The sequence below is a fragment of the Trachurus trachurus genome, assembly GCF_905171665.1.
Source record: "Trachurus trachurus genome assembly, chromosome: 23".
Lineage (NCBI taxonomy): Eukaryota > Metazoa > Chordata > Actinopteri > Carangiformes > Carangidae > Trachurus > Trachurus trachurus.
Window position 1 is genome coordinate 24,704,125 of NC_139912.1, and position 23,059 is coordinate 24,727,183.

A 23,059-nucleotide genomic window follows, 5' to 3' on the forward strand; every position below is an offset into this window, starting at 1 on the left:
AGGTGAACTTACTGCAGTGAAAGAACATGCATCTCGCAAACTTTCTGTTTAGAATATGATTTATTGTATTTGCTGAAAAACTGATTCAATAATGGATTTAATTAGAGATAACATTTTCAATTAATGATTGATGAATTTTGAAAACATTTGATTTTGAAATGTAATGGATACATCATAGTTTTGCTCTTTGGTCTGTGCTGTTCAGCGCAGTATACCACAGCTTTGACACTGACAGCCGGTGATGTGCTTGTAAGCGTAGTGTCTGGTGGTGTGGTCGGAGCAGCGCAGCGTCACTGATCTCCTCTCGGAGCTCGACTCCTGACAGGATCTGCTCTGCTGCTCCACCTGTAGGTCGCCGTGTAGTAACACCGCCCTGATGCTGTGGGCCGAGGGGGAGGAGAGGAAGCCAAGGAAGAAGGAGGGGAAAAGAGAGAGAGGGGGGTGTTTCTAGAAGCTTACCTAGACGTGGTCAGCTGCTGATTAACAGGCCTGTGAATGTGTTAACTCGATGTGTATTGCTATTTAGATTGACGATTGATTGATCAATTTCTTCTCACCTGGGCTGAGACAGACACTGGCCCTGACACACAGGCATCTCTATGACGGTGGTGCAGTTGTCTAAGGTGATGTTGAAGCTGGACAACTTGGGAGTGCAGCTCTGGTTACCTGAATTGAGGGAGATTAAGGATGAGGGGGTTAAAGTTTTAAAGATCAATCTGAATGTGCAGCTCCAATAGGATATATATTTACATAAAATGTGTCAAGGTTGGGACAAGGTCTTGTATTGTTTGGATAATGTTAAATAAGTCCAACACTGAGTTGCAAGGTCAACGGAAACCAAGTAGAGAATAAAAGCTATTGGGCAGTGTTTGCTTTTCACAGCAGCATTTTAATATCAACTAAACTCCTGGGTCAAATGAATCACTGTGTCACATTATTATTTTTATGTTAGCTTTGTCAATTGTCAATATATGTCCTGTTTATTATTAACTGGTTCACATTAATTAAAAGTATATAGAGTGATCATCAGGTCAAAATAAAAAAGTTAAGATTCATTATAACTGATAGCACATTATTAGTTGTCAGCTTACATGTAAAGGAGCAGTGCTGGTTATCCCAGATCCTGTCCTCCTGGAGAACAAACCCACAAGAGTTCATGGTCAAAGAAATCATTGTGGTTTATGCACATCAGAGGTGGCTAGCTTCACTGTGCAGCTTTTCAGTAGTTTCACCAATACATTTTCATTATAGCTCTGAATCCGGGCGAAAAAATTGATGTTGGAGGACTGCAGTACCTCAGGACAGTTTTCTCTGGGACAGACTGTCTCTGTCTGAACCCCCTCTGTGCTGCAGCTCAACGACACACAGGGACGGGTGGGATCTTTCCATGTGTCTCCCACCTACACACACAAAGATTCTACCATGACCATATTGTATAAACACAGATTCCTTTTAATCCAAACTTTGTGTTATCTATCTATCTATCTATCTATCTATCTATCTATCTATCTATCTATCTATCTATCTATATTTTTTTATATATATATACAGTATATATATATATATATATATATATATATATATATATATATATATATATATATATATATATATATATATATATATATATATATATATATATATATATATATATATATATATATATATATATATATGCTAATGTGAGACCCACACAACATACCTTGTATGTCTTTCCATTATAACTGCAGTTCTTCTCGACTGAAAAACAACACAATGAGTAGAGTCTGAGTACAGAAGGTCAAATATGTATTGGTGTTCATGTGGGGAAACAGGAATAGAAGCCTACGTAAAGATGCTACATGTAAACATTATGGCCTTTCCATTATCTTAATATCTTCATATCTTATCTTCATATTTCACTTTTGTTAATATTATGCCCACTTGCATTGTCTTGATTCTATAAATTAGTAAAAATCAATTCATTAAATCAATCTATGTATTCTTTACACTTAGCTTTACAGAGAGATTGCAATTGTGTTGTATGCTTATCTATTATTAGGCATTAAACCTTCATAAAGAACATTTAAACCACCAGTTTAATGATGACATCCCAGTGCTTACCACACATCTGTTCACCACAGCAAGAGGTGTTTACCAAAACACCAGTAGGGCTACAGAGAGGAACTGGCTCAGGTGGTTTTGGAAAACACTCCTCTTCCCTGGTCTTGTTGTTACATGTACACACGTGACAGTTGGACTGCCACACATCACCAGGCTGGAAGACAGGTACAGTAAGACATCTAGAACCAGATGAACAGCTACAGATATGACTTCTCTACACTGATGGAATAACTATTCTTACCATCTTGGCTTCTCCAAGTGGTCCTTTACAGTCTGTTTGGGGGGAAAAGGGCAGAAACTCACAATGTAACTAATTAAGAGTTCAAACCAAAATGTTCTAGGAGTCATTGTCACCATAATAGATTGTGTTACTCACAGGGACATTCAAACACACAAATGTTTGAGTGATTTCCTGCCCTGATAAGGCCGCTGGGACAGAAACAACCTGTAGTGTTTTTTTCAAAGGAGGCCCCTTCATATCGCACCCTGTACAGCCAAACCAGTGGGAAGGTAAGAACAGAAATAATGAACATCCTGACAATAGTCTTGACTGTTCTTGAGTCTGTAGAATATTTTGTAAAAACATTATTTCTCAAAAATAAAGCCTCCACACCCTCCATAACAGTAGTCATCCATAGCTGGAGGACATTCTTGGTAAACCAATCCTTCTGGACATGATACATCTGAAACACAAGGACATGGTTATTAAATTAAAATAAATTACTGTAAATTAAGTATCAGCAATTTACCAACATCATTTCTTAAGCAAAACATCATTATAGTCAGGGTCATAAAACAGTGAGAACATTCTTGCAGACAATAATTCATCCCTGGTTTGACTAAGCGTAAGTAAAAGAAAATACATACTACATCTTCCATTTGTCAGTTTTCTCCACTCAATGCAGAAACCAGCCCTCTTGCATTCCTCAGCAGCTTGTTCTAGAGAAGAGCAGGGGCCTCCTGTGTTCCCACATGAATCAAACTTACAGTTCTTCTTTTTAAGTTCCAAATGAACAACCTTACTGCAGTTTAAAAAGACTCTAAGGGAGGAAAACAGATTAGAGTTTGTGTGTTGTACACCAGATAGAGACAAAACTAACCAAAGTGTTCCATATGGTAGCTTTGCCATTATTTTATTAAATACATTTATATTAAAATGTGCAGTTATTTTTAAGTATAGTAAAATCTTTTATGACATATTGTGACCTTTATGAATTCCCTGATCAGTAGTGAGTGTTTTTGTGTAGAGCTTACTCGTGGTCTAACAGCTCACAGAGTGAGCTTCCAGGGCAGGTGGTGGTAGAAGTGGGTGTGTCAGTGGGTTCTGAGGTTAGCTCATGACAAGGTACATCTCTTGGTGCAGAAACACAGGCTGGCTTCAGAGGGTCAGCTTGCACCCAGTCATAGGCCGTCTTATGACAGCAGCTGTTGTCCTCCATATGTCCCCCTCTACGGATGCATGATCCACCACCACATACACCTAGGATTTTAGGTGAGGTCAGTAAAGACGTTGGGAGATCTTGTATCCAAAAAACAGTTTAATGGACATATACATTTATCCCAAAGATTGACTAGCCTAGTTGAGATATAACTACAGGACAACAACTTTGAAGTTGTATCTCAAATATTACTGACATATGACAAAATAAATAAATTAATGAAGAAACCTGAAACAGAGTTGCTATCAGATTTAAGGTAATATCACACAATGGGTCTTTCTTGAGTTTTTAGCAGCATCTTGACTAAGGAAGAACTCAGAAACCCGTATTAATTTTCATTATCAACTTTGGATCAAAGGACTCAACTCTATGCAGAGCATAGCCACTTTTAGCCCATTTTTAGTTTGCAGGACCACTCATACAATAGTAGTAGTACGAGGCTGTGTAACACATGTCAGTCATGCATTTATATCACTGTCTACTGTTAAAGCAGAAGTAAGTGATATATTTGTGTTAATATAAGTCTTAAATAGTTATATCTTCCGACAGCAATCACTTACATAGAGTGTTTGGTCTGAAACACGGGTCTGTCAGTCCCTCTGCTCTGCTCTAAGCCGAGGAGAAAACATTTATCGTATCCTACAGTTTTTATCCAATGAGGAGAGAGAACGGCATGCAGGGCTGTGTGTGCAGCCAAGGAACGCCGTGAATGTGGCGACGTAGGGACGAGGACTGTTATGGCGCGTTCAAGGAAACTCGTATTTTTCCGACCGTGAAGTCGTACCAGTTCGATCTGGTACGAGTTCACCGGTCGGAAGTTACGAGTGGCCGTTATAGTGACTTTCACCGGTAAAACAGGTCGGAAAAACACGAGTGGGTTGCCTGGAACGCTACAAAGTCGTAAGTTGTGACTTGAAGCTGTAATTTACGATTTCAAAAGCCTGCCTGGAACGCAGCATTAGCGAAAACGACCGGACCACTTACTTCTGCTTTAAGTTGGAATTGTATCACCTTTTTTTTTTTAGCAACATTGAGTCTTTCTGCCATCTGGTGGTCAGAAATAGTGAAGGCAGCATTACGTTACACATCTTGGTTTGTTAGCTAGACTAGCCTGTGTAACCTATAGTCTAGTAATGTAGCTAACATGTTACCCACTGTATCACTGTGACAAAGGACTCACATATAAGCTTAAGCTAATACATTTATGAGACAATCAATGTAACACATTGCTGAATTGGATAGACAGTATGCTATGCACTTAACCATATCTGTGGTTTCCTTTTAATCTGTTACTCACCACATTGTCCCTGAGTGTTGTTGTGGAAGTGTTCCATTGCCAGATTGACCACCAGGGTATAAGATGGACTAAGGGAGATGTAAGAGCGAATCTCTGGGATGTAGATTGTCACAATGTAACCTGTGGTCTCAAACCTCAACCCTTGTTCTTCATATGGTGGCCGTATGGTCATGTTGTTCAGAGTGGCCTAAATCAGATTAAATTAGCATCGAATCAACACATTAGCATTATAATTTTTATTTTGAGTATGCTAGCTTTAAATGGTGAAGCATAAATAGCATTATATCATCAACAATTATTTTTAGCATTGAAAGAAGGATTCATGGTAACATGGAGTCAGTTGTATAAAGCAGTTAAATATCTACCTGTACTGTAAACAAAGCTGGGATGATACTGAGTGTTGCTACGTTGTTTTGATATTTCAGGATGATGCCTTTAGCACAGGAGCCATGCAGGCCCTGCACACAGTAGAAGTTATCCACTGTAATAGACAGATTATGTTGTGGTGACCGCTCCTCCACCAGAACATAGTTGCATTCATCCAGGAAATCAAAGGTTACGCCATCAAAAGAGATGTAGTGCGGGTCCCCGTATAGCTCACAGCGACCTATGGAGGATATAGGAAAGGATAAAAGATGGGTTTTAGAAAACAGGAACAGAAAACTGGACACCTATTAATCCTTTTCTCTCATCAACATTAAAACCAACATGTTAATTAATTCAAGAGTAACAGGAGCAAGATAAGTTAGTAATCTTTGATAGAGCTGCAATTTGTGCAATAAATCTGATTTAAAGCAGAAGTGAGTGATCCGGTCGTTTTCGCTAATGCTGCGTTCCAGGTAGGCTTTTGAAATCATAAATTACAGCTTCAAGTCACAACTTACGACTTTGTAGCGTTCCAGGCAACCCACTCGTGTTTTTCCGACCTGTTTTACCGGTGAAAGTCACTATAACGGCCACTCGTAACTTCCGACCCGTGAACTCGTACCAGTACGTCTTTTTGTACAGTCTATGTACCAGATCGAACTGGTACGACTTCACAGGTCTGAAAAAAACGAGTTTCCTTGAACGCACCATAACAGTCCTCATCCCTACGTCACCACATTCACGGCGTCCCTTGGCTGCACACACAGCCCTGCATGCCGTTCTCTCTCCTCATTGGATAAAAACTGTAGGATACGATAAATGTTTTCTCCTCGGCTCAGAGCAGAGCAGAGGGACTGACAGACCCGTGATTCAGACCAAACACTCTATGTAAGTGATTGCTGTCGGAAGATATAACTATTTAAGACTTATATTAACACAAATATATCACTCACTTCTGCTTTAAGTATATTGCCAGACCACATGGAAAAAACAACGTTACTGTCATCAATGTAGAGAAAAAGACAAGGGATAAACAAGAGCTAAAGATTGGGGGTGGAGATGGAAAAACACTTACAGTCACATTTCCATGTTTCACAGCATCCATCCACAACTTTTGTGACCTGACCTCTGGGGCATATGGGAACTTTAGGGTCTGGACAAACCACTGGAGTCGCCTCTATCTTCCCATTTATACAGGTTTTATGGAAGCAGTCCTCTGTCCACATCTCACCACAAGCCCAGGTTTTTTTCCTCTTCAAGTCCATACACTGATTGCACACTGTTGTGTGAGATGTTGACTCTGTACTGTATGCTGTAGTGTCTGAAGTGGGTCCTTCGCTAGTGAGAGTCTCAGTGATATAGGTTGTTGGTGACATCGTTGTTGTTGTTAGTTTTGTTGTTGGCTGAGCTGAGGAGGTATCTGTTGGTACAACTGTGTATGTTGTTGAGTTAGTGAGCTCTGTAGGGGGTAATGAGGTTAAAGATGTAGTTGATGTAGTTGTAGTTTTTGGTGTAATTGGTGTGGTAGTGGTGGTGGTAGTGGTTGTCCATGTTTCACTGGAGGTTGACATATTGGTAACGGTTGTCATAGGTGTAGTAGAAGGTGTCGTCCATGTTTCACTGGAGGTTGACATATTGGTAATGGCTGTCGCTGGTGTAGTGGCAGCGGTGGTGGTACTCGACTCTGTAATGAATGCTGTGGTGTCTGAAGTGGGTCCTTCGCTAGTGAGAGTCTCAGTGATATAGGTTGTTGGTGGCATCGTTGTTGTTGTTAGCTTTGTTGTTGGCTGAGCGAGGGAATTTGTCACTAATGTCGAAACTGACCCTGTTACAACTGTGGTGGGTTCAGTACCTGTTGTTGAGTTAGTCAGCTCTGTAAGGGGTAATGAGGTTAAAGATGTAGTTGATGTAGTTGTAGTTTTTGGTGTAAATGGTGTGGTAGTGGTGGTGGAAGGTGTTGTCCATGTTTCACTTGAGGTTGACATATTGGTAACGGTTGTCATAGGTGTAGTAGAAGGTGTCATCCATGTTTCACTGGAGGTTGACATATTGGTAATGGCTGTCAATGGTGTAGTGGCAGTGGTGGTGGTAGTCGACTCTGTACTGAATGCTGTAGTGTCTGAAGTGGGTCCTTCGCTAGTGAGAGTCTCAGTGATATAGGTTGTTGGTGGCATCGTTGTTGTTGTTAGTTTTGTTGTTGGCTGAGCTGAGGAGGTATCTGTTGGTACAACTGTGTAATTTGTCGATGGTGTCGAAACTGACCCTGTTACAACTGTCACTCCTGTGGTTGTTGAGTTAGTCAGCTCTGTAGAGGGTAATGAGGTTAAAGATGTAGTTGATGTAGTTGTAGTTTTTCGTGTAATTGGTGTGGTAGTGGTGGTGGTAGTGGTTGTCCATGTTTCACTGGAGCTTGACATATTGGTGATGGCTGTCAATGGTGTAGTGGTAGTGCTAGTGGTTGTCCATGTTTCACTTGAGGTTGACATATTGGTGATGGCTGTCAATGGTGTAGTGGCAGTGGTGGTGGTTGTCCATGTTTCACTGGGGGTTGAAGCATTAGTAGTGGTTGTCATTGGTGTAGTGGTTGTGGACGTTGTTGTCCATGTTTCACTGGGGGTTGAAGCATTAGTAGTGGTTGTCATTGGTGTAGTGGTGGTGGAAGTTGTTGTTGTCCATGTTTCACTGGGGGTTGAAGCATTGGTAGTGGTTGTCATTGGTGTAGTGGTTGTGGACGTTGTTGTCCATGTTTCACTGGGGGTTGAAGCATTAGTAGTGGTTGTCATCGGTGTAGTGGTGGTGGAAGCTGTTGTTGTCCATGTTTCAGCTGTAGTTGATAAATATGTAGTTGTTGGTGTAGTAGAGGGAACAGTTGTTTCTGAAGTGGTTGAAACAGTTGGGATGGTAATGCTTGTAGCGATGGTGGTAGGTATAGTTGTAGTTGTAGGTGGGGGTGCTGTTGGGGCAGAGGTGGTAGTAAGCTCTGGGGTTTTGATAGAAATGATCAAAAATACAAGAACACCTTTTGCATAATCTTCTTGTACAATCATGAATACACACATACAATCATGAATGAAATGCTATAGAATTCATACTCACGGCACTTGATGATTCCATTTTCACAGGGGCTGACAAGAATGAAAAGCAAGCAGTTATGAATGTGATGATAAATAAAGTGCACTATTTGTCATATGTTACAAATCAGTCATCATCTTACCACTCATTAGACTGTATCACCAACAGTCTTCCTGGTTGAATGACTGTGTCATTGAAATAACAGGTGCAGTTCCTTAGTTGGGTACATTCACCAGTATTTTCATCATAGTATGGTGAATCTTCTGGGCATCTGGGGTAGCAGCCTTTTCCAAGAGCAAACATAATGTTTATGTTGACAGGGTTACAATTAATTTTACCATTGTCTAATTACTATAACATTACGTTAAGATCTGTAAATTTAATATGTGTATTATTTTTAGCATTTTTTTTTTACCTTCGAGCTTGTGAGTGAAGTGGTTGCTTTTGCCACAGGTTAGCATCTGACCACAGGGCTCGTAGTGCCAGCTACACTGGCCCTGCTCGTTGTAGTAGTCACAGTAGACGGCTATGGGTGAATTCATCACAGGTTAAAGCATAACAGACTAACATGTGCTTTATATTTCATAATTTTAAAACAGTGATGCACACACTTTTCATCAAAAGGAGGGTTGTAATAATCAAAATAAAAAAAAAAACTGATCAAATATTATCTAAGGTGTATTAAGTAGGTGAAATACTAAGTAATGAAATTAAACTTAGGCTTGGGCGTTATTACAGTAATCAAACGGTATCAGTTTCAATACCGTCATGAAAAAATGCAATGCACTTATAGGAGATAAGGATTAAATATTAAATAAAAGTCATTTAATGTCTAAAATTGATTATATATCCAGTACCACTTATGTGTGGTTGAATTTTCAGTTAGGTAAATATGTTTTAACCTACATTTTTAATCAGTCACGGTAATACTGTATACCGCGGTAAAATGTGGAGGAAGTTTGAAGGTATCAAAATTTGGATACAGCCCAAGCCTAACCTGGATAGTTACTTTTAAATTGTTAGTAATGCATAGTATACATCTCTTAAGCGAGAAAGTAGACCTGAACAAATTATCAGCATGGCATATTGAAAATGTTTTATTAAAATGCTGCCTGATATGTACAGCTTGTCTGTTTACTGTTAACTTTCTGAAAAGACAACTCCAAAAGTTCAGTAAAACTAATACTAACTGGGGAAGGAAGGTGGGCCTTAACTTACGACACAAATCAGGCGTTCTCCATTTGACACACACATCCTGGTCACTGCAGGCCTCGGCGTAGGCAGCCACAGCTGTGCAGAAGCCTAAAAACTTGCCTTCAAATTCACAGGAGCAAGACTCCTGCACACAGGCATGGTAGTAGGGATCTGGGTCCACCTGGGGATCACAGATCATCCAGTTGAACAGGGCTTATCAACATGTGTAAGGGCTCAGAAATCTATTCATGTAAGTAGTTACTGTAAATTATGATGTTATGATATGATCTGAGGTCCTGGTCAATTATACACTTAAAATTTTTATCACCCTTCTTTAAAAACTTGCAGGAATGTCTAGTTATATTTTTTAAAAGTCATACTTTTAAGTGGCATTCTTTGAAGATGTCTGATGTAATGATCATGCAGCGGCGCTGGGCCCAGGCTGAGCAGTAGGAGTTCCGATCACATGGAAACATCTCCGCAGTCACATCAGAACAAGGAGGTGTATCGACCTTCCAGCTGTTGCCAAAGGTCATGGGACTGGACACCACTAAAAGAAGAGTTCCTGGGGTTATTTTGACGATTACGAGTGAAGTACTGTTTCATCATGAGGTCAAGAGAAAACTAATTTACCCGCTGAGCCACTTATCTGTAGGTCATTCATCTCATTGGAGTCAAAATTACCACAGAGGCCACACACGTGGTTCTACAGGTGGGATAATTAGAAACACGTTTATTCAAAAAGTGAATGATTTAAAGGTACATTGTGTAAGAATTACTCCCATCTAGTGGTGCGGTTGTAGATCACAAGCAACTCAGTCGTATTTTTCATGCTGCATTCACGTGAAATCGGTTAGATGGCAGCCGGACAACAGCCGCTGCACGTAACGGCTTAAACAAGCCTTTATGTAAACAAGTGGTCTGTCAGCACCAGGCAAAACAATACATGTGACAATATGTTGTCATGGTGATGTCGTATTGTTTACCTGACCCACGTTTTACTGGCTTTCACAGTCCTCACTGCATTACCGCGGTGACTTTTCACAGACGCCACCTCCACCTGAGCCGACAGCTCCGGTGTCTCCGCTGAGTTTCCGTGGTTTCCTACCGTCACGCTGCCACTGAACGTAAAAACATGGAGACACCACATGGCAGCAGCACCGAGCTTACCCGCTCCATGGAGATATGAATGATATGAACGGCTCATTCAGAGCTGAAAGGAACACTTCACTTTGTTGATGGGGGGGATTACTGATGAATGAAAAACGTACTTTTGAACGAAATAATCGATTTTCGTGAATAGATAACAGGAGAACTTACACAATGTCCCTTTAACAAACAATTGTACAAAATGTGTTTCAAAAATCATTCTAACATCCCCACCACTCACCCTCCAGTCTGGATGCAGCTCTATAGTGATCCTGGTGTGTTTGTCCCAGATGAGAGTTAATCCTCTGCTCGGCACTGAGATTATGATGTAGAGTCCCACGGTGTGTGTGGTGTAGAGTGAATCTGCTTGCAGAGTCCAGCCTTTTTGGAGGCTTCTGGTCACCTTCATGTCGCTCAGTGTCAGGGTGACTAAGCCCTGGATGGGATGAGGCAGCAGAGCTACAGTACAACCCACGCACAAACAAGATGCTGTGACAGAGTGGCATGGTCAGCAGCTGAGAGTCACCCACCTGCAGGTCCAGGATGATGGCACGAGAGCAGGTCAGGACCTCATCACAGCAGGGGACGCTCTCCACTCTGACAGAGAAGGTGCCGTTTCCAGTTCCACAGTAATCCTGAAGGTTTTATTTTTGTATTTTAAAAATGCACATGTTCCCTGTAGTTTTGTTATATCCCTAAATCAGTTTGGTCTCACCTCTACAAGTGTGTACTGGCAGTGTCCATCAAAGCGGTACCACTTTGAGTCAAAGGTCTGGTAATGCCCATTTCCATACACTTGACACTTCCCAGGACACGGCTGGTCTCTGCAGTGCCACTGACCGTGACCACAGACACTGTGAGACAGAGGGAAGTACCTCAGGTCATGGATGAGTGACACAGTTTGATTATTATTGTACAAGTAGTAGGGTGGCAGTAATAAAGGTGTTACCATGTTTTACAGTTGGTTTTGACATGCTCTCCTGCACTGAAGACTTTACCGCTATACACGCAGGTGCAGTTGTCCACAGAAACACAGTTACCATGGTGATCTTCAAACTGGTCATGTGGGCAGTAACAGCCACTCTCACAGGTCATACTGGCCCTCTGGAGGTAACACCAAGAGGAAATGTTTTAGTTCAACTCTACATTTCACTGATAAGTAAAGAAAGCAGAGTTATAGAAGAACTAGAATTGAACTTGAACGACACAGAAAGAAATGAATAAAACATGTTTCCTTAATGCTAACAATATTATGAATAGGCTCATGTTACAGATATGTTAGATAGGTTTATATATAATCTGTTGACCTACCAGTGGTTTGCTGAGACTGTCACAGGTTTTCTGAGCTGTGTTAACTGGGAACTCGGAGCAGTGAACACAAACCTTCCCATTTTTGCAACCTGATGCAAACAATGATTAAGTGCACAAAAAATATTTTTTATTTTTTAGTATTTCATATTAGACATTAGCATCAAACTTTTTAGACAGTTGTGCTAAATAATATATTTTAATGAAATAAACTCGATTTATGTTATTAAGGTTATTATAGGTAAAATTAAAAACCAGTGTTATGTATGAATCCTGAATTTCAAAGTAAAATGTTCCTGCTTGGTGAACATGATTGATTTTCCTTTATCACTAAATACTGTAAATGTAGTTCAAACAACAGGGTATGTTTGGTTAAGCGTGTAAAGATAATAAAGATTACAGATTAAGCTTAACATAGAGATACAAAATAATGTAGGAAATTATATTTATTTACCACAGTCCTTGGAACAGTGCAGTTCTCCATTCTCACAGAGGCTGTAGAAGACACAATATCGGATTGCAACACAATATAGCTACATTATAAATAAAACTGACTTGACTATTTGAGCATTTTAAATGACAACAGACACGTCAATGATCAGCTCACCACTGTCGTCCGTCGATAACAACATGCCCTGGCAACGTTGTCCCACCATAGTGGTGACATTCACACCCCCCTTTTGGGGTGCAGACGTGTCCTTGGTTCAGGTGAGTTCCTTCAGGACAGCCACATCCGTCCACGGGAGCATCGTCCACGTCCCCCCAGCAGCGAGGGTCAGGGCCGGACAGGGAGCGGCATGTGTGGTTGCAGGCCCGCATGTCGTAGAAGAACTCTTGATTCTTCTGACATGGCAGAGCTGTGACGCATGATGATGGGTGATATTTTTATTAAAATTTACTTTTGCTGTTTTATATTGACTGTGTTGTGTCCAAAATGTGCTTCCACAATACAAAAACAACCCAGAAATGTCCATTTATCACTGCTGCCAAAATAAAAACTATTTCAAAGCTTGTTGGAAACATTATGAGCTTGTCTTTTGCTCATTCCTGGGGGGATGCTGACAGAAGAAAAGGGATGTCTCTTGAGCTTTCTATGTTTATTTATACAATTGTATATTCATGAAAGCTGAACTCACTGCAGTTAGTAGCTTTCCTCCAGTCCCCAACTGCAACACCCAGGACGGCGCAGGCTTTGGCATAGCTGCTCAGAGCAACACACAGACACTGCTGCAGATTGCTGCCACAGTTACAGGTTCTTTGGATGCAAGCCTGCAAATACAAGATAGGGTTTAAGATGACATGAGTCTGTCGATGCTGAAAACTTGATTTAGTTAACGTTTAAAAAATCTTCTCACAGCATGGAATTGATCCGTTGGGATATGACTGTGGCATTTGGCAAATATCCCAGTTGGTTTGTTCAACACAGAACACTTCTCATCAGCGAATATTTCTGCAGAAACACATCATATATAATAATATCATGAGGTAAAACACTTTGTCAAATATCAGAGAGAATATCAAATTAGTGTTTGATTATCCAGATTGTGTCTATACACATTTTACAGGTACATTCATATCATTCAAAGAGACCATAGTCTGTGTTGCTGCAGGAGCTGGGTATGTTCACTGCACATGCGCCCACAGTCCAGGACAGAGCAAAAGACTGTGGTGAGTTCTCGATGATCCCGCTGCTGGTGGTGAAGTCGTCTACGGTGTCGTTGTTGCTGTTGCCACAAAGACCTGAAAGACAGACCAGACCGGCTCTAAGGTCACATCCCACTGGATCATGCTCATCAAAAAAATCAAGAGTCATGATCAAAGTAAAAATGTTTGACCTGTGTGTTTGTAGCCTGAGTTCCTAACCTGAAATGATGCCAGTGTGGTTTCTGGGTGGGGTGATGTAGAGCTGGATTTCAGGAGACGTCTGGACTTGGATCTTCAAACCGAAGGAGGTGTGGACTTGGACGTATATGGAGGACTGCCAGAAAACCAGTGCATGGTCTGACAGGCGACAGAGATTAGTAAGTGAGTCAGTAGATTGTGGATGCATTATAAGGCAGGAAAAACTGACACAGTGACACAGTAAACAAGGTGGACAACAATAAAGGGCTAATCCTCTTTTCTCTTTATTTCTTCTTACTAGACTGATGAAGTTCAGTGATCTCCTCGGCTCCCTTTTTAACGCTGTTCAATGAGAATGTATACACCTCCTATAAAAACCCAAATGACATTGACAATCACCATGTTGCTCTTTCTTGACATTTGTTGAATAAAGTATATGGATTCAAAGTTAATACCCAAAGACGATACCTGAAAAAGTTGAAGCACAACTGTCTTCAGAGACGTCTCCTTCTCAGAAAACTGAACGGTTACTGTCCAGTTGAAACCCTGGCAAAGGGATTTTACAGGAGGAGTCAGTATCAGAACGCACAACATGTGTTGGTTAATATTAGATGTTGGTGTAGTGGGGGAAAGAAAATCTACCTGTGACACCACGTATGTGCATTTACCAGGGAGGGCATATTGCTTGCCATCAAATGTGGTCACAAACTGCCCTTCAACCAGACATCGGGCTGGGCAGAGGTTGTCAGAGCAACGCCACTTCCCACCCTCACACACGCTGAGAACAAATATTAGAAATCAATTCAAACTAAAACCTCACATGTGTTTATTCCATTGGTATAATCTGCTTTGCTTCTGCATCCTCACCATGACTGACACTTGGTGTTACGTATGTCTCCAGTTACATAGCTGCTGCCGGCAAACACACAGGGGCAGCTGGAAGGACTCACACAGCGGACGCCATCAGCGTGATCATTAAGGACAGTACCTACGCACAAGGTTCAGAACAGCTTTAAAGGGATAGTTCACCCAAAATTCAAATTTCACTCATTATCTACTCACCCTCATGTCAAATAAGAGCTGTGAGAATTTTCAGAATCCTGCGTCCCTTCTCTGAGTTACGGGGAGAATCACGTGAGATTTGCACTGACACAGGAAGAGCAGTGAACCGAGACACTGGGAGCTTCCGCTACAAACAAGCTTAAAATATAGACTTATTTAATTTTTTTCGTAACAATTTCTCATGTCGGGGCTTCAATTCAAGAGGGATATTACAGAAGAGCAGTATGGAGGTATTTGGATGTTTTTTGGTGTGTCTTTTTGGACAAAGAAAGTTGGTATCCATTGACAACCATTATATGGACAAATACTGCTGCGCGGACCCCCCCGTAACTCAGAGAGGGAACGGAGGACTCTGAAAATTCTCACAGCTCTTAGTTGACATGAGGGTGAGTAGATAATGAGTGAAATTTGAATTTTTGGTGAACTATCCCTTTAACAGGCAGCTAAACAGCAGATTTACATGAAGGAGAGCTAAATCATACAATTGTAGTGTGCTCACCCTTTGGGCAGATGCAGGAGCTGGTGAGGTCTTGGTTGGAGAATCTGGGGTTTGGGTTGGAGCAGCTGGGAATAAAGGCAGCACCCTGTTCTTCATAATGCAGGTCACCTGGACAACCTGGTGGAGCTGCACTCCCCAAAAGAAACAGACAAATCACTCAAAGTGTACCTAAATTGTCAAGTCAATGAAATAATTTGTATTTAAAACTTAAAAAATCAATCAAAGTTCACCCACTGCAGCCGCTAGCAGCTCTCCATAAGTTCCATACGTAGCTGTTGTTTCCACACTGCTGAGCAACTTCTTTGAAGAATGCGCAGCCAATGTATTTGCTGTTTTCATAGCTGTAAATGTTGTCTTCACACAGTTGGATATAATGAGGCACCCTGGCTTGCAGACAGTCCAAGGTGTAGGAGAAGAACATTCTGCAGATCTGAAACCAGAGAAAACCATCTGAACACGTTGTGGAACGGACCTCTATTTGAGTTCTGTTTGAAACTGAAACACTGGTCACAACAGTCAACTTACAGAGTTCACAACAGAGGAGGGATCTCGGATTTGACACGTCTCCTCAGTGAGCACGCTCTCTGTTATCAGCTGCTGCTTGATGCCTAATTTCATAAAAAGGTACAGCAAACAAAATTATTGTGTGTGTGTGTGTGTGTGTGTGTGTGTGTGTGTGTGTGTGTGTGTGTGTGTGTGTGTGTGTGTGTGTGTGAAATGTGAAATGGTTATATTTTTTTCAAAAACAAAAGTTATATATTTCTATTATCATTTATGTTATGAAACTTACATTAAAGTACTACAATACAATCACTACCATAGTTGCCATACCTGTAACATTGTGTTTTCCACACAGTCCCATCATGTCCGTGCTCAACTCCTGCTCCAGTTCCACCTTAAGAAGTTTCATTGGGTGATGTATGTTACTGCAGTATTTAAGTAGCCATGTACATTTGTGTGTCTGATTTTAATATATGCAGCATTACTGTTCTCACCATCATTGTGTCTATTCCTCCGGGTACGCTGTGCCAGGTGACGGACAGAGGAAGCAGTGAGCTCCTCAGTTTGGTATAGATGCCATACTGATATATGTGCTGATAGGTGTGGTCATAAGGAAGGGAAACTCTGTCCACAAAAAAAAAAAAAAAGCATGCACACAGGATCAATACAGAGATCATAAATTTAAAAAAAAATTAATGAATAAATAATGAATAATAGCACTGGTAACATATTACATCGTCTACCTCCTACAGCTTGAAAGTCACCTTACAGGCTTTGATGACCTCCAGTGATCCTCCGCTCGTTTGTTTTCAATTAATAATGCACAGTGTCCCAGAGTCAAAGCTAATAATAAACTAACACTGACTCCATTAAGAATGCATAAAGATGCCAACCACCAGGCCGTGTGGTTGAATATGATGCTATTTGACTGATCTGAAGTGTCTTTGGGAAACACTCTCAGCAACCACTATCTCACGTGATGTGGCAATACATTATAGACTATACTTATTGATCTAAACCAGTTTATACTCAGAAAATGAGATAGATTTGCAAACATCATTATTTCAGTGGGTTAGGATTCAGAGACAAACCTTTTCCTCTCCACCATGATACTTCCATTCTGCACAACAGTCCTGACTTTGTTGATGATGATCTCGACTTGGACCAGCAGCCCGCTGTTACCCCGCCGCGCAGTGATGTCACATTCAACTCGGTTGTGGGTGAAGCGGGTGAGGGTGAATGGGCAGTTCGATCTCACATAGTAACCTAAACCACTGAAAGGCTGGACGACCCCACTGCCAAAGGTCCTGCACGTGTCTGGACACAACACAGGTCATTTTACTGATTCTTGCTGGAAGTTGGAACCATATTGAGTATGTATGCAAAAAAATTATGAAGTCCTATGGCATTATTAGAAGAGTTTCTTCCTTAGTTAATCAGTCCTGTCTTATGACATTATATTACAGTTTAATTTATCCATATTTGACATATTGTAACATTGCTTCATATTCTTCGTACCTAAATCAGTTATTCTCAATTCAGAAAGCACCATCTGCACCCTTATTTAGCAAATTTAAAGCAGAAGTAAGCAATATTTTTGTGTTAATATAAGTCTTAAATAGTTATATCTTCCGACAGCAATCACTTACATAGAGTGTTTGGTCTGAAACACGGGTCACTCTGCTCTGCTCTGAGCCGAGGAGAAAACTTTTCTCGTATCCTACAAGTTTTATCCAATGAGGAGAGAGAACGGCATGCAGGGCTGTGTGAGCAGCCAAGGGACGCCGTGAATGCGGTGACGTAGGGACGAGGACCAATAGATCCATGATGAGGGCGGGGGCTGCTAACTCCATTGGCTGACAAGAAGTTATGGTGCGTTCAAGGCAACCAGTAACTCGTGTTTTTCCGACCTGTGAAGTCGTACCAGTTCGATCTGGTACGACTTCATTCATTACAAACAAGACATTCCAGGAACTTTTCATAAGTTTTTTCTGTTATCATCAGATATTCACTCTTATTCAGTGAGAGGTCTGAAGAACTTTCATTTACCTCTTTGTCGTACCTCCAGTCATAAATCTTTTATCAAATTTCATGGCCCCCAACTCTGAGAACAAAGAGCTATGAGCTCGAAACGTTACTACTGATGTGCTAATAAATCTGCACATAAGGGAGCTGATGTGTGCGGTCTCCTCTTTTTGCTTTTCATGGCCCCCAACTCTGGAACTCTTTAGATAGGTCTCTTACGTTTGTATCATCCTACAAAATGTTTAGGACTAGTTTGGTGAGGTATCTTCTATCCAGGCAAAAATAATACTCTATGTCTAGTATAATTGAAATTAATTTGTAATTTTATGGATATTTTCTGTTTGTTTGTTTGTTTGTTTATTTGTGTTTTTTGCTTTCTTTTCTTTTTCTTTTTCTATTGGTTGATTTGTTTTAGTGATTTTGTATTGAGGGGGAGGATTTTATATAAGCCCTTTGGGCTTCTTTTCCTCTCCTGCACAATTATTTGTCTTTGTATTATTAAATAAAATTCTTGTTTTATCATTGTGCATATGAATAAAATAAAATAAAGTTGACAATGACAATAGACATGACTGAAATTATTCATGATTAATCATAATAAAATACTTGGCATTAATTCTAATATTTTTCATTAATAAAGATATTTAATATCATAATCATAATCTGTCTTTAGTTCTTTCGTAAGTGTATAATGTAATCAGTTGTACAATCCTCAACTTTCAGTTTGTTTTGTAGCTCCAATTACACTGGAATATGCAAAACAAAAGCAGTTAAGTCCACTGAAATGCACAGAACAATAAGTGATTAGATTTTTGCTTTTAGCCATTTTGATCAATCAATAAACATTAAGACCAATTATAATTTCAAGATATATAAAAATCAACTGATTGGGATCAACACCGGAGTGACTTATACTCACATTTCTGTGTTTCTGTAGTTGCAACTGATTCACCTGTCCCAAAAACTGGAAGAGATACAACAACAATAACAAAATGTAAGCTATTTGATCAAATTCACATGATAAACACAAAAGTGGCAGAATTTAACAACTGAGATGGAGTTCCTGAGAGTGGTGCTTTAATTTGTTATGTAATGTTTCTGTTATACTCACATGACTTGAACATTATATTATAGTGCATGATTATATGCTGATTATACTGGACTATTATATTTGATCAGATGCATTCATGAGTAAGTAGCAGTTTGCTGTTGCCGCAGTGAATTTCATAAACTGTTGAGTAATTAAAATTAAGCATCATATTTTATAAGCTCATCATGTTTCTGTATAAAGTCATTAAAGTTTGAAATGAAAGCTGTCAGTTAATGTCATGGAACAAAAACAAGAGAAGTGTGGTACTTGAATAAATGCGCTTAGTTGAATGAATCTTTATTGCTGTTAAAATCTTATTACTGTTAAAATCTGATCTGTTGCCAAACTTGTCTTATAGAATTTTGATTTTGCAAATCTTTTATCTCATGTAACTTCTTCTTAAAGGAATTACTTATTGTCATATTCAATCTATTAAATGAAATGTCATATGGTACCTGAGGCCAGTGCGAAGCAGACAGCCGGCATCCATCTCTGCCAGGACATGGTGCCTGATGCTCCCTTGCTGCAGCAGGTGAAACCACGGAGCACTGCACAAACAGCCCACCACGGGGGTTATATATGTCCATACACACACATTGTCTGAAACACCACCCCATACAAATGGATGTGTGAACACACATGTGGATACACGTCTGTGCAAATACCAGGAAACAAAAAACAGATTAACCATTAATCTAAATGGTAATTGGGCAGAAACACGGAAATGGTGACACAATGCTGGAAAACCAGTTTATTTCTAAGTATATCCTGCTTATGTTGCATTTACTGTTAGATTATTTCATGGTCACAACAGACCCTGGGCTATATACTCCCGTGGGAAATTGGGAGTGTGTTTGTGTGTGTGTAAAAGACAAAAGGAGAACTTGATCTACAAGAGGTTAGAAAACTCAACATGAGTGGATGCACAAACACAGTCGAAAAGACTTAATATCCAGCAACTAAATGAGAGTTTGAAACTGGAGCCTGCTCTTCTTTTTCTGCAAACCTCACGTTTCCTGGTACAAGAGTCACCAGAAATGGCACCTGGTTAATACCAGGGTTTTTTCTCAAATTGAAACTGTTGTGATTGGATTTTTTTGGTCCCACTGCGTAGAAATCAAATAAAGGCAATGCATGCGTGTCACCAACCTCACCCATAATGGGTAAAATATTAAGTCCTGTATTGAGAATAAAGGGGGGATGCTTACTTTTGGCAAACACTGGAAACAATGTCTTTCAAGAAAGGAGATGACAGCAAAGCAGTGATAAATGAGGCATTTGTAAATGGTCAGGGTGCATGAACCAGGATGTAGTGAGATATTTTTTTAGTCCGAGTCCTGAGGGAAAGTGCCAGACGACCTATTACATCCTGCAGCTATTTTGATTTCTTTCCAAGCGAGTATTATATTTAAAGCTGCAACCTGAGAGAAACACTTATTCATATATCGTTGTCACGGTCCTGACCTGAGCACTGGCATATGTGTATACATTTCTAATATTCACTATTTTTTAACACCATTATGGTTTCCACCACCTACTGAGAAAAAGAGGTCCGTCTGTTACCTGCCAGCAGTTCATCTTTCTTCATCAACTTGCTGCAGATGTTTACGGTCCTCTGTTAGCCACTGGCTGGGTGGCACAGTGGGAGAAGTTAGTTTCTATCAACAGCTACCTGCTGCAGCTGTAGAAAGGGTTAATGAGCACAGAGTTAAAGAGATTGAGCTGAATGGTAAATGTCCCATACAACAGAAACAAAGAGCTAAAAGAAGTTAAAAACTCTCACAATTAAGTGATTGACACTAGGCTTTAGGCTAGTAACGCCTGTCAATTCACAATTATATGTTAAGAAAATTGGCAGACATAAAATTATTCAAGCAAACAGAAGGTAAAACTGTAGTATTGAAGCACTCTAAAATCAAAATAGTCAGCGCTAATTGGCTAAAAGGTTTTGGAGAGAACTGATAGAAGACAGTAACCCTACGTCACGTAAAAGGCCACGCCCCCTCGCCGGTGAAAACAAAGGAGAAGTCCTCAGTGTGTTCCATAGGCGCCAGTACAAAAAAACACAATGCACAATCAACAACTTAAAAACCTAACATAAGATTTTTCCTACTCCCCTTAAGAGAGTGGGACAGGAAAAGAAGAGATTTATGGCTTCAGGCCAAGCTGTGGGACCAGGCTAGTCCACATGTGATGTGTGGTAAACCCTTCAGGGGGGGCGACCGCCATTCCGCTAACGTTATTCCGAAATTTTCCGAAGGTCCATTCTAAAATTGTACATAATGTGTGGGCTAATCTACAAGGGGGAAAAAGAAAATGACAGAAGGAAAGAAAGAAAATGGGAAGGGTAGATAGAGAAAGAAAGAAAGAAAGAAAGAAAGAAAGAAAGAAAGAAAGAAAGAAAGAAAGGACAGAAAGAAAGAAAAAGACACAGAGAGAAGGGTAGATAGAGAAAGAAAAAGGTAAGAAAAACAGAATAATAGAAGATAAAGAGAATAGAGAATGAATGAAAGAGACAGAGGGGTAGTAAGAAAGAAGGAAAGAAATTGGGGTGGATAAATGAAAGAGAGAGATATACAGAGAGCGGTAGAAAGAAAGAAAGAAAGAAAGAAAGAAATGGGGTAGAAACAAAGAAAGAGAAAAGGAGTAGAAAGAAAGACAGAAAGAAACAAAGAAGTAAAAAGAAATGGGGTGAAAGAAAGAAAGAAAGAAAGAGAGAGAGAAAGAAAGAAAGAAAGAAAGAAAGAAAGAAAGAAAGAAAGAAAGAAAGAAAGAAAGAAAGAAAGAAAGAAAGAAGAAGAGAGAGGGGGATGATAGATAGAAAGAGGTAGATGGATGGATGGATAGAGAGGGAAAGATAGAAAGAAGTTATGTAAAATACAAATGAAGGAGTAGAAGAAAGAAAGAAAGAAAGAAAGAAAGAAAGAAAGAAAGAAAGAAAGAAAGAAAGAAAGAAAGAAAGAAAGAAAAAAAGAAAAAGAGAGAAAAAAGAGACAAAGGGTTTAAAAAAAGAGATAGATAGATAGATAGATAGATAGATAGATAGATAGATAGATAGATAGATAGATAGATAGATAGATAGATAGATAGATAGATAGATAGATAGATAGATAGATAGATAGATAGATAGATAGATAGATAGATAGTTGCCCTGATCCCTGCAGCTATTTCATAGCTGTTGCAGTTTTCCATCAAGCATGTGCTGAAAGACCTGCAGTAGACGGATAACTTCATTACTTTCCTTTGATCTCGTATGGTTTTCTGTCTGTGGCGCTGGGATGGGCGGGGTCGACTGGTCCAGTGTGGAGACATCCCATGTAAAACTGAAAGACAATAATAGGGCCTTAAAACATGCTGTACAACATGAAGGGACATTTTCCTGGACATGAAGTTGAGTCAGTTTGTAAGTCTTGGAGAAGATGTAATCATAAGCCTGTGAAAGCAGCCTATAATACTCTCAACTGCTCGTTTCAGACAGTCATACACAAATTAATTGCTGCTTTTGTATTTGTCATCGTACTGTACTCCGTTTGCTGACTATTACTTCTCTGTCTACATGCATGCTTTCATTTGATACACACTGCTCTATCAAGCCCAAATCAAGTTTATGTAATCACATTCCCAGTCTTGAAGTGCCTCAAAATCCGCAAACTGTGAGAACAACTGAAAATCATCCTCCTCAACCTTATAACAAAGTGAGAACAAGAAAAAAATCCTACAGAAACCCCATGATATGAACGACATTGCCTTTACTTTCATGTTCACTCTGTAATGACCATGTGCTTTTTAGATGCATTCAAGCCACTAATCTAGGCAACATCAATAAGACCAAAGGATTCTGCCTATGTAAACATGTAACATCCATGTGGGACCCAATGCGCGTGTGATCATGACTTTCAAACCCAGCTGAACCTTCTTTGTATGTCATGTCATATGCTACAATCTGTCTAGTAAGGGTTTTGAATCCATCAAACATGTCACATACAGGAGATATAATCTCAATGTTAAATTCAAAATTGTATTTGACAAAATTGGTTTAGCTCGGTGATCAAGTTGCAGACAGACAACCAAAAAAACTTGTGACGTTGCAAAAATCCAACTATGTGAGAACC

The 23,059-nt window shown here is 40.0% G+C and overlaps 2 protein-coding genes across 2 annotated transcripts; both read right to left on the minus strand.

Moving 5' to 3' along the window:
• Positions 1 to 73: 73 nt before the first annotated feature.
• On the minus strand, positions 74 to 6,913 carry LOC311006875 (intestinal mucin-like protein). The gene is made up of 14 exons (XM_083999878.1): positions 6,281 to 6,913; positions 5,205 to 5,446; positions 4,840 to 5,026; positions 3,358 to 3,583; positions 2,971 to 3,143; positions 2,717 to 2,786; positions 2,480 to 2,589; positions 2,345 to 2,376; positions 2,104 to 2,257; positions 1,703 to 1,740; positions 1,296 to 1,400; positions 1,092 to 1,131; positions 558 to 666; positions 74 to 379 (listed from the first exon to the last, which is right to left on the minus strand). Exons 1-14 carry the CDS (start codon positions 6,837 to 6,839, stop codon positions 202 to 204), a joined length of 2,223 nt encoding a protein of 740 aa, XP_083856004.1. The 5' UTR covers positions 6,840 to 6,913; the 3' UTR covers positions 74 to 201.
• Positions 6,914 to 6,939: 26 nt separating this feature from the next.
• On the minus strand, positions 6,940 to 19,484 carry LOC311006922 (mucin-6-like; the record flags this gene model as incomplete). The annotated part of the gene is made up of 31 exons (XM_083999958.1): positions 19,403 to 19,484; positions 18,777 to 18,821; positions 16,924 to 17,149; positions 16,327 to 16,456; positions 16,163 to 16,226; positions 15,857 to 15,939; positions 15,566 to 15,761; positions 15,332 to 15,457; positions 14,638 to 14,758; positions 14,413 to 14,548; positions 14,239 to 14,316; positions 14,069 to 14,138; positions 13,792 to 13,929; positions 13,519 to 13,668; positions 13,284 to 13,378; positions 13,065 to 13,197; positions 12,536 to 12,785; positions 12,383 to 12,423; positions 11,932 to 12,020; positions 11,570 to 11,724; positions 11,336 to 11,474; positions 11,151 to 11,255; positions 10,862 to 11,056; positions 10,105 to 10,177; positions 9,852 to 10,021; positions 9,496 to 9,652; positions 8,693 to 8,803; positions 8,420 to 8,561; positions 8,302 to 8,330; positions 7,178 to 8,158; positions 6,940 to 6,992 (listed from the first exon to the last, which is right to left on the minus strand). Exons 1-31 carry the CDS (start codon positions 19,449 to 19,451, stop codon positions 6,940 to 6,942), a joined length of 4,530 nt encoding a protein of 1,509 aa, XP_083856084.1. The 5' UTR covers positions 19,452 to 19,484.
• Positions 19,485 to 23,059: the final 3,575 nt, after the last annotated feature.

Coding starts and splice junctions, on each gene's coding strand:
- LOC311006875 (XM_083999878.1), bottom strand. CDS start 6,839: ATGTCAACCTCCAGTGAAACATGGACGACACCTTCTACTACACCTATG. Junction 3,144..3,357: donor TGTGAGCTGTTAGACCACGA/GTAAGCTCTACA, acceptor TTCCTCCCTTAG/AGTCTTTTTAAACTGCAGTA. Junction 1,401..1,702: donor ATAATGGAAAGACATACAAG/GTATGTTGTGTG, acceptor TTGTGTGTGTAG/GTGGGAGACACATGGAAAGA.